This window comes from Stegodyphus dumicola, chromosome 10 (genome assembly GCF_044657685.1).
Source record: "Stegodyphus dumicola isolate Sdum_Otavi_A_Nest chromosome 10, ASM4465768v1".
In the NCBI taxonomy this organism is placed as follows: Eukaryota; Metazoa; Arthropoda; class Arachnida; order Araneae; family Eresidae; genus Stegodyphus; species Stegodyphus dumicola.
Genome location: NC_140777.1, coordinates 59343384 through 59360896, shown reverse-complemented (window position 1 = coordinate 59360896; position 17513 = coordinate 59343384). Strand labels below are relative to the sequence as shown.

The 17513-nt window shown below is 33.2% G+C and overlaps 1 protein-coding gene across 1 annotated transcript in view; it reads left to right on the top strand.

Moving 5' to 3' along the window:
* The first annotated feature begins 8370 nt into the window (after positions 1-8370).
* Positions 8371-17513, top strand: part of Elp2 (elongator complex protein 2) — an 81104-nt gene continuing 71961 nt past the window's right edge. The window contains 3 exon segments of the mRNA XM_035367738.2: positions 8371-8640; positions 15494-15581; positions 15939-16009. Coding sequence (XP_035223629.2) covers positions 8512-8640; positions 15494-15581; positions 15939-16009 — 288 coding nt within the window. The 5' untranslated portion in view covers positions 8371-8511.

The following is a 17513-nucleotide window of genomic DNA, read 5'->3' as shown; positions in this document are numbered from 1 at the left end:
GATAATCCTTTTTAAAAACTTATCTTATAAACTTTAAACTCATCCTTTTTAAAACATATAATTCCTAGAATGAGTCAAGGTCTATTTTTAGAAACAGTGAGACAACATTCCCACACAAAAGGGGGGTAGGGTTAATTTTTATCATGTCTAGAAGACATGATAAAAATTAACAAAAAGTGTTTTTTTTTTTTTTTTTTTTTTTGACATCTTAGAATTTTTTTTCTGAGCTCTGAAAATTTTTTCCCAGTCGGTAACCATTTCAAAAATTTCCAATCGGCTTTTACTTTCACTTTCAACTCTTTTCTATAAAAGCATTCCACGTTTTCTGTTCAGAACCGTGCGGGCTCTCCATAGTGCAACATGCTTTTTCTCTCTCTACCTCATCTGCATCTAGGATGTTTTTCCTTCTTCAAGAAGTGGAATTTTTTGGGAATACCTTACAATTTCACGAGCTAGCTGTTTCTTATATTTCGAGAAGATTTCAATGAAATTGTTTATAGATGTCATCTATTGCAGTTGGGGAAAAAGTCTATACTGGATCGCTGGAGACATCTCATCCAGATAGGTCACGTTATATGTTTTCCCACACCTAAATAAACTGGACATGAACCATCCTTTTGTTTTCTCATCCAACAAAGATAGACACTGCAGACCGTTTTGGGTTTTCACACTTCGCGAACCGAGACGAGCCGCAGCCACACTTTGCGTTTTCTATGAGCGCAATAATGGATTACGTGAGCAGCCATTTTGTTTCCCATCTCACCCAGATAGGTCTTGTTGTATTTTGTTTCATGCACCTAGCCAATTTTGGACATGAGCCATCCTTTTGCTTTTTTTGTCTATCGAACCAAGATGGACTCTGGAGACAATTTTGTTTCTCAACGGAAAAGTAAATTTTCTGAATGGGTACCGGTGTTCGAATACTTTTGTGACCGACTGTACTCCAATCGAACATGAGCACTTGAAATTCCGAATTTGGAATTTGTTTTATTAGCTATTCCCAAAAAATACATTTTGCAAAACTTTAACGAATTTTTTAATTAACAAACTCATCGATTTAAAAGCGTGCAACGGGAACACTGTACGAAAAAAGAAATGTATCTCCAGCGCCCGAAACTGTGTATTGGAAATTCTTAAATTTTGCGCTTTTTAAATATTTTGTGATATTGCTGTGGAATTGAATTTTATGGTAAAGTGCGAAGAACATTATATTTAATAAATAAAGGTACCACACAAAACGCTAAAAAAATCCTTTTGGGCGCAATATGAAATATGAAAGCTTTCAGATTTTCCTTTAAATAATGAAAAATATGCATAAATGTATGTATATTTCTCGCATTGTGATAAAACAATGGTACATAGAGCCATCGAATTTTGAATGACGTAATCCTCCTACGAATATGGGCATGTGGAAGACCAAATTTGAAATCTGGAATATGATTTATTATCGATTTTATATTTTTCAAAACTTTAACGAATTTTTGAGTAACAAACTCAGCGATAAGGGAGCAACGGCAACACTCTACGGGTGGAAAAACCTTTTTGTCTCCAGCGCGCGGAACTGTGTATCGGAAATTCTAAAGATATGCTGCGGCATTGCTATTGAATGGAATTTTATGGTTTAAGTGCAAAGAACATGATATTTAATAAATAAAGGTAACACACAAAACATTAAAAAAACGCCCTTTGGACGTAATTGAAAATCTGAAAACTCAGATATTTTTTTTTTTCCCAGTGGCGTGGTAAAATGAATCATTAAAAACGAAGCTGAGCTTCTTAATTACATTTTGCAGCTTTAGAATGATACCGCCAATTTGATTATCCAGAACTCGAAATATTGAATAAATTTGATTTAAATAAAATTCAAAATTAATGCGAAAGAATTTGTTTTAGCAAACTTCGTGAGATAGATTATGTTCTGCTGTTCTGTAATTTTTAATTAGGACCGTAAAAGAAATGTTTCTTGACGAAGAGGTGAAAACTGTTGAAAACAGTCAATTCCCTATTTATGAGAAAACTTATGACTTTGGAGATAAAAAAGTACATATAAATATTATAGTTCTCATGTTCATGTTTAAATAATTAGTAAGAAATATGGATTCTAATGCAGCAATTGTAGTGTAATTCTAAATGAACTATTTATAACATTGTTATCAATGAAGCAACAATCGTATAATTAAAAAAATGAATGCAAAATTCTATTCTTATTGTTTTGAGCTCAAGTTCTATGTTTCAAGAGCTTTCAAGTCTGAATTAATTACTTTTCAGACTTAAAATTGCAGTATAACTTTTGTATTTAAAATTGTGTTAGCAGTTCTAAAACAAATATCATGCAGAATTTTAGCAGTATTAGAAAAGGACTCAAAAAGAGCTGACAAGGAAACTTCCTATCTTTTGGTTTTTTTAATTGTTGAAGTGTATGGAGTCAAAATTAAAGCTACTAACAACCAGTTTTTAAGGTTGTTATTAATTAAAACATCTGTAATTTTTAATAAGCATCATGTTTATGAGGAAATGACAATTCAGATAATAAGTATTATCTGAATTATCGTTTCCTAGTCATTCCTAGTATCATCAGGGCCGGTGCCAGAGCATATGCAATCGGTGCGGCAGAATTGAGAGAACGCAAAATTTTTAAAACTTTGGAAAGAGCTGGGCAGCAGAATTTTGAAGTTGTAAAGCAGGCACCGTGCGGCAAAACGTCTAGCGCCGGCCTTGAGCATCATTCCAAGTCTTAGTAAATCAGAATAATTAGAACTGATTTAGAGGAATTTAGCAAAACTGCACTACAGTAACATATCATTGATAAAAGTATATCCCAGGAGAAAATATTCTTATTATTATACTATAATGTTCCCTTAAAAAGAATGTAATATTTAGCAATCATACTTAGTATTGCCGATTTTTCAAGAAAAACAAAATTCACAAGGTTTTGCAAGCGAGTACACCATTCAATACTTTACAAAAGAGTCGCACTTGATCAAACAAACCATAGGTTTATACACAACCGTCCAGGAGTAATTTAGTCAGGTATTTTTAAAATGTTAATATGCTAAATATAGAATTAATGCTAAATATGCATAAATTTTAGACTTGAGCCTTCTTGACATGCTTTCGTGGTGTAGTGGTCTGCACGCTGGGCGCGTATTCCAGAGATCCACGGTTCGATTCCCGGAGAGGGGGTTGCTCATTTTTCAAGTCTCCTGCTTCCATAAAATATCGAATGTCTCTGCAATCTAAGTGAAGAAATATTCGACATAACAGACATTTAACTTTTTCTTATAATATAAATTTTGCGTGGGAACAGTTTTACATTGAGCTGAAAATAAGTTTATGTATTCCGCAGTAAAAATTTACATTCATTCAATTAATTATTTATGTGTACTGAAAATTGTTTTTTCATTTTATGTAAAATTTATCTGGCGAAATTGAATGTAGAAATTTTCTGCATTGGCTATAATTTTCTTCCTTCTGCAAAGATTGGTATATACGTAAACGAGACATATTTTGTCGAATGCCGTAACAGCATTGCCGTATCCTTTTGTGTTAATATATTCAAAAATTTTAAATGCTATTACGTAAATTACAGCATTATATGTTACATGAAGGGGATTAAATTGAATCCAAATTCAAAATATATACATGTCTTTTCACTCATATTTCTAACAATTTTATTTTCATAGGAAAAGTTACCAAACACTGACGATATAATAAAATTGACAGTCATTTGTGTTCTATATTCTTAAGCAGAATACATAATGCAGCTCATCAGCGCTCCAGCGGTCGCCAGGGCCGTAGCTAGAAGGGGTCAAGGGAGGCATCTGTCCCCTGGCGCAGAATCCAAGGGGCGCCAAACTGATATTACGACATTGTAGAATTAAATGTTTTCCATCCTTGGCAAGCAGTAAGGGGCGCGAAATCTTCAGTTGTCCCTGGGCGCTGAAAACCCTAGCTACGACTCTGGCGGTCGCTTAACACTGATAGATCGACAGGGGCTCAAATCCCAGCAAACAAGCTGGTTGCAAGATAATTTAGTTATTTCTTCATGTGTAAGGTAAATACAATCAAGTTTCCCTTTCTCATACTTCGTTAAGTCCTCCACGAAGGCACCCCTTCTCTTAGACAGACAGTTCCCGTGCTTTGCCATGATTCAAATAACCACCAAAGAAGAAATGAGGAGAAAATGCAGTAGATACTAGCTATTCAAGGGATAGAACAATTATTAATAGATGTAGAAGAGCATTTTTGAAATCATTTCTTGAGTACCAATTCCGGGGAGTTCTAAATCACCGAGAGTTCTTAAATGTTAAATAACTTCAGTGCCTTTAATTGAGTCTGAAAACTGGATTGATGGAGTTGAATTTTTTGAATTTTAAAATTTGCAATTTGCTAGAAAAGACGAATTTTCTGCTCAAGTGCTTGCAACAATATTGAAAATTCAAAATTTGCGAATCTATGGGCGACGTGCGTCATTAATTACATCAAATGCTTCTAATAATTCTTCTAATAACTATTTTAGAGTTTAACATAAAAACTCTAAAATTGCAGGGACTGTAAATAATCTAAAGATATTTAGAAATACAACAAGATTTGACAGTTGAGGAAAATTGAAAAATACACTATTTATCATAAAAGATGAACTGAAAATAATTATAATGTAAGAAAGAAAAATGTTTTCCTTTCTTTTTGTTTATTTTCACAATTTAAAACAAAATGATATAAATCTAAAATTTGGTTACTTAGGGAAATTGCTATAAATTACGCATAAAACAAATCAGTGCGAGAATGGTTTTGCATACGAACTGCGACTGCAACACATTTCAACCAGTTTTAACCAGCTTCAGATGTTAAAAAGTTCCAGAATTAAGATCTTATTGTAAATGCACAAAGTTTAAATCTTGGCATAAAATTAAATAACTTGGGCATTTAAAGCCCGAATATTGGAAAATATCATAATTAAGAATTTTAAAATTTTTGCAATAACATACGTACAAAATAATGATCAACAATTGATTCAAGGCTTTCGTATGAATACAATAATCCGAATGGAATGTAAAAGATTATTACTATTCTATTTTATATTGAAAGTTGTTACACTACCTTGAAAAATCAATATTATAATTTTTAAGGCATACATGTAACTGAAATTATTAAATGCCACAAAAATGCAAATATAATGAGACTTTTCTATAATGCGACCACTAATGGCCGCTTCAAGCGATTTTTAAGCCACTTATATAGATGGTTGCATTAGAGAGGCAAATGTATAAAAGCCTGTTTGTTTATGTTGTAGGAAACACTTTTAGAGTTCACCGTCATGAGATTCTCTGTACTTATATGTAAAACAGTTACAAATAATACGTCTTGATAAAGCGATCTGACATATTTAGGCTTCTAAAATGATGTCAAAAATTTCAAAAAGGAAATGTAACAGAAAAAAAATCCTGATTTGGTTAATTTAAAGCAGTTAACACAGTTTATGATAAATAAAACATTAATTAAAGCATCACAGGCTTCAGTATGAGAAAAAATTAGCATAATCATCAAATCAGATTATTTAGGTTATGACAAAGTACCATAAGATTATCTGCCGAAGTGAATATGGATGCCTTCATGGAGGACTGTTTATAGCGAGTAATTGACAAAAATTATTTCATACGTCTGATAGAAACTGACTCGTATTTATGTTACACATGGAGAAAAACACGAAAATTTCCTGGTAAGCAGCACATCCGCCATGGTTTGAACACCAGTCGAACTACCAATATTCAACGATTTTTACCTCTCGACTGCTAGTGGTCGAAGGCCATTTAAGTTATCCTCTGAATTTCAAAGTTATCGGTCTATGCTTTATTACACAATTATTCATGCTCAGAGTTTTGGAAACAAGAGATAAATTAAAAACTGGAATTCTAGATAACCAAGTTAAATAATTAAATTTATTTAATTTTCCATTTTGATACGTTTTACGTTATGAATACGAAAAGCTCCCACGTATGACTTATTTGGAGCTCAATTTGGAGAGTAGAAGGAATAAGCTTCTTTAATTTGGTTTGATTTACTTGACTATAACAAAGCGCACGAAAGGTATCTGCCTAAGAGAACGGTTGCCTTCGTGGAGGGCTTCCTAAGGAAAACTAGCTCGTAACCACGTTATATCGGGGAAAACCCACGAAAAGCTGCTTTGCTAGGAATCGAACCCAGATCTAACAACCAGGGTATTCAGCAACTTAACCGGTCGGCCGCTTTTAAGTTTCCATAAGCTTTACACGTAATTGTAATTAATATAACTACTATAAGTAAAAATACTTTCTAAGATATCCATCAGCCATCCATCAGATTTCAGCCTATCAGCGGCCGAGCGGTAAAGATGCTGAACACTGGTAGTTCGGTCCGAGATTCCAATACCGCGAATGGGCTGGCTGCATGGGCACTTTCGTGGTTTTCCCCATGTGTAATATGTATACGAGCCAGTTTCCCTTAGAAAGTTCTCCACAAAGGCATCCCTCCCTTTAGGTAGATAGCCCTCGTGCGCTTTGCCATAATTGAATAATCCTAATCCATCCATGTTTCTAGTTGATTTTTGGTATTCTGTGAAGATCACCACCCTAGAAAGATGATATTCAGTGCAAGCGTTTGTTTATACCTATAGAAATGCCTGTCACTTTTGGAAGTGATCGTCTTAAGGAGATGGTCGCCAATCGTTTATGAGCTACTAGATGGTCAGGCTCTGAGTAGGTTACGCATTGGTGCATTGTAAAATGCATTAAATCCTCTCTAATACGATCATCCGCGTTTCTAATTATTTTGGCCTTTGGTGGAAGTGGTCGTCTTAAAGAGATAATACTCGGTACAAGTGTTAATTTCTACTCTGAGAAATTATTTTGGAAGAGGTCGCCATAAGAGGGTTCATTGCATATTAAATGTTTAAATCCAGATCGCGTGGTTATAGGATCCATTTTAATTAGATTTTAAAATTTTAGTAAAATAAAAAATCTGAAAGGTTTCAGATTTTAAATTACGTTCAAATGGGCCTTTTTTTAACATTTTGTGTGTTACCTTTATTTATTAAATATCATATTCTTCGCACTTAGACCATAAAATTCAGTTCAAGAGCAGTATCGCAAAATAATTTTAAATTGAGCACATTTTTAGAATTTCCGATTCACAGTCTCACGCGCTGGAGATAAAAATGTTTTTTCTGTACAACGTTGCCATGGCTCGCTTTGAAATTCTTGAGTTTGTTAATCAAAAATTCGTTACAAAATATAAAATCGATAATAAAACTAATTCCAAATTTCAAATTTGGGCTTCCAGCAGTAGGATTACGTCATTCGAAACTCGATGGCTCTAGGTACCGTTGTTTTATCACAATATTTGGTGGCAACAGTTTGAAAAGTGAAACGGACATTCAGAGTGATTCGACGCAAAATCACAAACTGAAAACATTAGTCCCTCAGGGACTAATAATTTTGAAATAAACCTCTTAATTTTAATAACTGTGGTATTCTTGTTTTCAAACTTAAGTGCAAAATTAAACAATTGTTTCCTGTGCAGATGCGTTACTTTTAATCAAAATCAAATGAGAAAAAAAAATTATGCGAAAATTAATTAGGTAAAAAATTTAGTCCTGTTCTTATCGCAAACCGTAACTTGAAATTGCATCTACAACTGTTGCTTATACCAAAGCTCAGGATGAATTAGTTTTCTATAGTGCGTCAATAAATGTTTCACTAAACCGCAGCTTAAGGCTATAACTACATGGGGTGCGAGGAGAGTAATTACTAAAGACCTGACAATGACCGACGCTGGACAACCCGCTTTCCCCCCTGGCTTCCATCGCGAAAGCTTTCTTCTCTAAACAACTCTCTATTTTTAACCTTAACGAAGAAACCATGGAGGTAGGCTCCATGGAAGAAACAAGCAGCCAACACATCTGCTTGCTTCTACTCGGACATGTTTCCGGTCATCCGAAGTTACGGTTGTTGAGATAAAACTTTTATCACCCAGCTTGGCGATCTTTCTAAACATGTCTTATATTTCTCATTGCAAACGAAGGGTGACATTTTTTCCTTTCCTTATTTTCCGGGGACATTCTTTCCGTTTCCCTTTTTTCCGGGTGACATTTTTTCCTACAACCGTGTTTGATTGTCATCTGTTTCTGTTATGCTTTGGATCTTGAATGAACTTCCAAATACGTGAAACTAATGCACATTAGGAAAAGAAGTAAAGGAGTTAAACAAGTGAACAAATAAATTTATATAAATAATCATATAATTGTTTTTCCGATGCACACTGCCAATTTCAATATTTGCTGAAAATAAGCCCCTTGATTAACATCGTGCCTTGGCTAATGCTGTCTTCAGAGCACATTGTTTACTGACATTGGCATGTTTTCGAATGTGTATATCTATTATTGATTTTGATTGTATTGAGTTTTTAGAAATCTGATTGCACATATCTATAAAATATAAATTATTATAAATATACCGATTTGTATACGTATACGTTATGTCATCTCCGGTTAAATGTGTATATTCAAGTTCTGCATGTAACAGGTCTCCAAATATTTTAGATTGGAGTAAAAATAATATTATATGTTATGGCTCTTGTAATGGAATTGAGCTGTATAAATATGAGGTAAGAACGCTGTGACTATATTGGAATATTGGAAAAGAACTCATCTTATTTATCGTAATGATTACAAACATTATATATTTCTAGATAGATACTAATATTTTTTTTATCTTAAATATCGATAGATATATAAGCATTTTAATATGAACATATAAATCAGCTAGCTGTATTATGCATTTTTCCATTTAATAATTTAAAAAATGACCCTTAATTTGAGGTTTTAGGCGCTAAATGGGTAAACTAGCTTTCAGAAGAACCAAAGGGGAAAGTGCAGAATCGCCTACTGCTTGGCGCGTTTTTAAGAATTGCACATACTCGATATCCATGTACACATTGACCTATTTTCACTTTAAAAAACATCCAAGAATTGCACAAAAATGACATTGTGCACTCCTTTTTATCAATGTACACATCGACCTATTCACTTAAAAAGTCAAACAAAATTGACAGAAATCCAATTTTTTAAAAAAGCGCCAAACAAATAAGTAGGCAATTCTGCACTTTAGCCGAACCAAGAAACAAGCATGTTATTTTAATAATTTGAAAATATAGGATCATATCTTTTGTTTTATGCACTATTTAGGGGTTTCCATATCTAGATTTAGGTTACTACTAGACCGTCAGTTTTTCGGAGGGCACAAGTTGTTCTCACAAATAGCAAATAAATAAAATATTACACTTTGATTTATTATTAGCTTTAACTTGCACAAGCTACCAACTGTATTTATCACCTAGGCCTCTGAAATTATTTGGCCAGTGAAACTAATTTTATCGGATGTAAAGCTGATTGCACTTTCCCTTCTGTGGAACATCCTGCTCTACTTTGGTGTATTTGATTACTGGAACACTCTCCAGGGCTATATGGGAGATTAAGGGGATGCATACTCATGTGGAGAACTGGCTCATATACACTTTACACCTGGGAAAAACTATGAAAACACCCATGCAATTTTTGACATTTAGAATGTTTAGGTCATTTTCAAGAAAAATTTTACTCCATCAGATTGTGTATAGATCTGATATAGCTTCAAATTAGATATTCTTTTCCACAATCCATTTACACGGACCCTGCCAAGTATGCAATGCAAAATCCTCTCAAAAATTTCCAAAACTTTCTTATAACATAAAATCGACACCCAAGATTCTGATCCATAAGTCAAGACAGATCTTATAAGATTTTTGTAAATAAGTAATTTAGTTCTTAACTTCAGAAAGCTGGATTTTAAATAGGTCTTGAAGCCTTGAGAACTTCTATTCTTTAGGAAAAATTCTCCACTGCAAATAAATGTGATAAAAATGACATAACTTCTGTTTCAGAAGTTATCTTGGAACTACTCTGATATGCGCCCTCAAGTCGCCAAATTTCGCGCCAAATATTTTTGGCGAGAAACTTCACGCTGCCATATTACTATCTAAATTTTTTGTCTACATTTCGAACTTTTAGCCTAAAATGTCTCCAAAAACGCGGTTTTCGCACATGCAAAAACTACGTTTTCAACATACATTTTAGCTAAAAATCCGAAACAAAAACAAAAAATTTAGATAGCAGAAACGTAAAGTTTCTAACCAAAAATATTTGACAAGAATCCATGTACACGGCGACATGTTTTAACTTAAAAAAACGTCTACGAATAGCACAATGTAGGCAACGAACGAATCTACAAACTATGCACACCTCGCTTTAATAAATTAACATAACAACAATAAATTTCAAATAATACCATGTACACAGCATTCTGTTTCAACTTTAAAAAACATCTACGAATTGCACAGTCTAGGCACTAAACAACAAAATAAATTTCAAACAATTTAAAAAAACAACAATAACGACAGAAATTCATACTAAAGAACCAATGAACATAACATTCTATAAAATAAGAACAAGGATAAAATAAAATGCACTTACTATGAATTAATGCGTTTTCGAATAGCAGAAATATAAATTTCATACCGCCTTTATCATGCCGCCACGTAATCACTATCGTATTTACATGACAGCCAGACACACTATCCAGAAAATTTATACTATGGTTCACAAATAAATAAAATCACAAATCCCTACTTCTATCATGCACTGCCATTAAAAATAATCTCCCAGACCCTCTTTCCACACTTCCAAATACCCACTACCCCTCAACAGGATAGCCACAATGATATTTCCTTTTGCCGAACTTCAATTCAACAACTACCATTTTATCTTTCCCTCCCATCTTCTCAGACACAGAGACGAATGAACGAGCTCCAGCGAAAGATTTTTCAACGTCAACAGGGTTGCCATAGAACACGCAATCGTGCCAAAAACCAGCGCAGAACACATATCGCCACATTTGGTGAAATTAGGGCGTATATTAGAGTTGTACCATTGTCTCATTTTTGCATTTCATCTCCATTTTCGGATAAGTGAAACTGTAGACTTTTCAAATCCATAACTAGTATTAATTTCTAAACAACTAAGGGACAAGTCAGATCTTGAACAAGACATATACTTACTTTTATTGGTACTATTCGGTTTCGAGGGCCGTAAAAAAATTGCATCGAAAATGTACGCGCAAAAGCGCCAAATCTAGCAAACGCGCCCATTAAACAGCGTGCCAAATCTAGCGTACGCGCTGATTTCAGATAGCAATAGTTCTATATTTCTTAAGACGCCATTGAAATACTAGTTTAATTTTTAAATTATTTTTTGATTTAAATCCTTTTTTGATATCCTGTGGATTTCACAATTTGGGAATTGCCTATGACAAAAAGTCGGCAAGAGAATTTTGGGTAAAGTGCAGAATCACCTACTGCTTGACGCGTTTTTAAGAATTGCAAGTACTCGGTATCCATGCGCACATCGACCTATTTTTATTTTTAAAAAAATCCTAGAATTGCACAAAAATGGCACTGCGCACACCCTTGACTTTATCTGTGTGCACATCGACCTATTTTCACTTAAAAAGTAAAAAGAAAATTGACAAAAATCTAATTGTTTTTACCCTTGTAAAAAGCGGCAAACAAATAAGTGAGCGATTCTGCCCTTTACCGAGAATATTTTCAAAGGAAAGGCATCATTCATTATAGAAAATTACTTTTGAACAACCAACGAGATGAAATTATGCTTTAGCGATAAGTTGGTAGCGAAATAGCGATGCAGGCATCCATTCAGTTATGTTTAGCAATTTTTATATAAATTATAATAATGATCTGAAATAGTTATTTACTCTTATGCTTTCATTCAGTCATGTTTAGCCTTTTTCATATAAATTATAATAATAAAAAAGTATTATATGAAATTAACCTTTCATCTAAATTAAAACATCAATCTTAAATAGTTATTTACTATTGTACTTCCTTTCTTGCTGCAATTATTAGGGTTGCCGCAATTATTTTTGGCAGCATTGGCATCAACAATAGTTTGGCGATTTTTTACGGCCCTCAAAACCGAATAGTACCCTTTTATTTTTGTGAACAGATAGTTTCAATTTTTTGTACTTTTTCCCAGTGTCATAATGCCTGTGTAAGAGCAATAGCAATATGGGTAACAATGCAAATATCATCTGCATAAGTGAGTAATTGAATAATCTTATTAAAAATATTTCCTATAGTATTGATCTTAGAATCTCTAATATTTTTTTCAAATTCAGTATTAAAATGAGGCATCCCAAAGCATCCTCCGGTTAATCTTCGGATTATGGTAACTTGGCAATTTTTTGGCGAAAATTTGGTGATTTTTCTGCTAGTTTTTTTTTTTTTTTTTTTTTTTACGCCATTTTGTTTTCACGAAGTAAAGGCTTTTTTTTACTCAACATTTTTTTCCAACAATCTGCTAGCCGAATTACGCTTATGCTAGAACTTTTATGGAACAAAAGTGCTTATTCATGATGAAGATTAGGTGCGAAATTGGGAGAAAGTGCAGAATCGCCCATTGCTTGCCGCATTTTTAAGAATTCCACATACACGGTATCGTCCATGTACGCGTCAACCTATTTTCACTTAAAAAAACATCTCAGAATTGAACAAAAATGGCATTGCGCACACTCTTGACTTTATCCATGTACACCGCTAAAGTCCTAGCTAGTAACCTTTATCGCCTTAGCAAAATGTCGCCAAACTACCTGTTACCATATTCCAAAGATTAGCCCATCCTCCTGTCTTATTCCATTCTTGACCTCAAGTTGTTGTGTGAGATCATCTTGTAAATGAATATGTATCTTGGTTTCCAAGATACATATTCATTTAGCTTGGCTTTGAGTCAAAGCCACCAGTGCAGTAAGTTTTTCTGGAATATTTAGTTCATTGAAGGCCTGTATAAGTAATTCCTTGTTAAAGAATCATACACATTTCTGAAATTGATAAAAAGATTGTGTGTATTGATTCCAAATTTCTCTGCATTTTTCAAAAATCTGTTCATTGCCCTTCCTAAGACTTTTCGCCAGTTTCAATAATAATCATTTTAATCAAATGCCATTTCTCATTTGTGCACTCCATTTCCTTTCATATGAGATTTTTTTAAATTGAGTTTCCAATTTATTCTGATATCTCTGCTTTATGTCTTTTTCTGGTTAGAGTAGATTTAAGGGTGCCCCTTGGATTATTGCTAAGTTGTTACTTCATTTATCGCCAAGTTGTTTCATTTATGGTAACTTGAGTAGTTGAATTTTATGGAAACCCTATTATGACGTAATTAGTTGCATGTTTGAGGTGAAGTTGAATGATGGGAAAAGATTTGTAAGGGCTTTTGTGCACATTCATTAGGAAGTACATTGGTTATTTTGTGTTTTACACAGTAAAATGGCTGAATGTGGTAAGATTAATTTGAATTTCTATATGATTTGGAATGAAAGAGAAAAAAGGATTAATTGACGGGTGTGTAAATCAAGGTTTACTTAGTAGCCTTTATAAATGTCCTATTTGTGGGAAGGAAAAGCATATGGTCGAACGTTGGAGGATACTAGCACTATAGAGGATATTTTCAACTCTTATTTTTGTGAAGACGCCAGTATACAGATTCTAGTTCAGATAATTTTAGGAAGTTTTTGGATGCTGTTAAAGAATTTGGTTTGACTGAAGATATGAAAATTTGTAAATAATGTAAGTAGATATTTTCTTTGTGTAGTGCTAAGATGAATATCCTTTTTTATGTTATTTCATTGTTTGATTTAATACGTAGTTTGTTGAGATTATGTATTTTTTGTTGGCTGCTACTTTGACTTTTTAAGTAAATATAGATCGATGTGTACATGGAAAAAGTCAAGGGAGTACGCAGTGCCTAACTTGTGCAATTCTCTGATTTTTTTAAAGTGAAAATAGGTCAGCGTGTACATGGATACCGAGTTTGTGAAATTCTTTAACTTGGCATTCTAACCTCAAGATGTGTTGGCCAATCTGGTGCTAAGTATGGAGAGATGGTGCAAAGCAACCATTGCCGTAAGGAGAGGGCATATCCCATACTAAGGAACATCTGCTTGTTCTTCCTCTTGTACAGGCAATCATTTGCAACGATAGTATGAGTTCAATAAAGCCTTTTTTTAGTTGATTCCATACTGTATGCACTGTATTCATTTTTGTGCTACTAAGCTTTCATCATCGTTTAAATACAAAATGCTGTCTCTCATTTCTGAATTTCAAGTGTCTCAGATGATTTCTTGTGGAGTTATTGCAAAAAGAACACCTGTTGCTTACGTTTTGCACACCAGTATACCACTGAATTCCCAAGCGTGCAAATCTACATTTACTCAAACATACGTGTGCTATGCATATACTAGTATTGTCAAATACAGTATTCTTGATTATCTGCATACAGATTATTCGGTTTGTGGATTATCCTTGTGTGTCATGCATGCACATTCAATGCTAAGTGTGAGAATGTATAAAAAACAAGCAGGTGTAAGTACGAGTGGGCTCTTAAAAAACTAAATTGCATCTCTAGGTCCAGAAATATTTAAATGTTCTCAAAACTAAAGTAAAATTGCTGATTTTCTTAAGAAAAAAATGCATGCAGTTTGCATGAAAATTGATATTTGGATTATCTGTGAACGACATTAGCCTGGATAATCAAGAGTTTTTGGTATAATTGTGCATTGCCTCATCAATACAGCACAAAGCCCGTAATCCGGACTCGTGGGGACTTCGGCGATTCCGGATTAGGGAATTTTCTGGATTATAGATCATCAATTTAAATCTGGTAAGATGGCATGCAGAAATTATAAAATTAAAAATATGAAACCGTAATTTATGAAATAAAGAACAATTATGATCTAAAGGGTATCAAAATTTACAAAAAACGCTTAATATTTATTTGTTTACTTTATTAAACATTTCTTTCAATGTAAGTTGTTTAAGTTACTTTGCTTTTTGTGCTAATACTTTCTCTTAATTCTCTCTTCTATAAACAGACATAATTTCATGTTCACTTACAAAGTGCCACTGTTCAAATCCTGTAATTGCTATGTCGAGAATACCGACTAACTTGTCAATCGAAATTTTTTCGTTTTCAATAAGCTCTCTGTCACTTTGTTCACTGTCAGAAGTGCACATGTGTAAACGCTTTACTGGCTTTATGTGCATGCATAGCGGACGCACGCATCAAACGCACATGCGTAAGTTTATGGCTTTGAGGTCTGGATTATAGATCATTCCGAATAATGGACTTACAGATTACGGTCTTTGTACTGTACTTTTTTGTGTCTTTCTGATGAATGCTAAAATAATCAGAAAGTACCAAATTTATATTACTCATCTTTTAGGTATTTTGTGTGATGTTATGGAGGTAACTTTTAGTTATTTATTCAGAGCATTTTGTTAAATTGTATTTTCAATCTGAGCTATAACAAAGAACTTTCAACATATGTGTAATAAGTGATAAATTTTGCAGAAGGGTACTGGCGGATCACATCTGCAAACTTTAGTTGGCCATAAGAAGATCGTAACATCAGTTCATTGGATTAAAAAATGTGATGATTGTAAGTTTATTTATTTATTTTTGTACCATTATCCATTGTTTAGTTAAGATTTGAAATAAATATATCACTATTCAGGCATATTTTTATATGCAAGAGATTTATAATTTATATTTTATGTTAAAAAGTTAATTTGTAGTATCAGAAAAATTATTCGTCGACACGTTCATGAATGCTTCTCAAAGTCAGCAGTGAGTTCATGACTTTTTTTAGAGGGCACAAATAACTGTAAATACCATTAAACAATTCTTTTTTTAAAATTAAAATTATCATATTTTGGTATGTTCCACACTATATTTTTATTTGCAGTGCATATAAATTTCATTTTTCTGATAAATTTCTTCATTTGGATGTTTTTAGCATTCGAAAATGAACTTATATCTACTTCTGCTGACAGTTCAGCTGTAATATGGACATCAGATGGCTTGGAAGTAAGTTGTGTGGTTTAATATTTATTGAGTAACATATAATTTTTTTAACTGCATCATGCTTTTATGACTGTAGTTGCTAGTTATACTGTAGTTGCAGTCATTTTTAACTGGATCAGTATTGGAATAAACTGTGTTTATATGATTTAAGGAGCATACTAAGTATACTCTTGATTTTCTATGCTAATTAATGTACTAGTGTTCAACTATTAGTTGAACACCATTCAGGTACCATTCCTGATGAGAATGACTGATTTTTTGTATTTCGGACTTATAATACATAAATCCCAATAATCTTTTGCATCAGTGCCTAAATAAAACATAGGCATTATTGCCTTGTCCTGGTGCTTGGATTTTTCTTTCTTTTCCTATTTACCTTTTAAGTAAGAGAAAATATATGAAATTAAGGTACTTGTATATTAACACAACCATCTTGGCCCAATCTTGTGTGTTTTCACAGATGAGAAGGTAATTGGTGCATGTTGACAGGTTTTGCAGCTTTTAAAGATTCCCAAAGATATTTATGGTAAGTTGGCAAATATTTTCAATGTATGAAAAAAAGAAAACACACTTTAGCAACAATATAGAAGTTTTAATTAGTAGTTAAGACGTATAATAATACATTTAAAAAGTAAAATGCTTACATTCTTTGCCAAACCTTTCTGTAGTTTTTTGTGCTGTTTTCTTCATGTATACAATGATCTGTTTTTGCTTGAAAAACTTTTGAGAATTGTTGAGACTTGGCATTGTGCACAACCTTGGCAATAATGGTTATGTACCAAATGTATGTCCACATTCTTCCTTTTATCAATTTTGCAGGAAAATTTGTATTCTTGCAGAAATTTTACTGCAGATTTTTTCCATTGCGAGCTAATTCCATAGTGGCATATTTTAAAATTCACTTTAAGAGGAAAATGCTGTTTGTCCATAAAAACTATTTGAACTTGGAATATAATGAAAAGAAGCATGCAAAAATGGCCATATTGCTTGACTGAAGTATTGATATGAGCACGATTGCCTAAAGAAGCATGCAAAAATGGCCATATTGCTTGACTGAAGTACAGTCAAAAGTCGTTAATCCGGACTCGTCGGGACTTCGGCGATTCCGGATTATCGATTTTTCCGTATTATAGATCATCGGTTTAAATCTGGTAAGATGGCATGCAGAAATTATAAAATTAAAAATATGAAACCGTAATTTATGAAATAAAGAACAATTATGATCTAAAAGGTATCAAAATTTGCAAAAAAGAAAAAGCTTAATATTTATTTGTTTACTTTATTAAACATTTCTTTCAATGTAAGTTGTTTAAGTTTTGCTTCGTTTCATGTGATAATACTTTCTCTTTAATTCTATAAGCAGACATAATTTCTTGTTCAGTTACAAAGTTCCCCTGTTCAAGTCCTATAATTGCTGTGTCGAGAATACTGACTAATTTGTCAATCGAAATTTTTTCGTTTTCAATAACCTCTGTGTCACTTTCTTCACTATCGGAAGCGAATTATA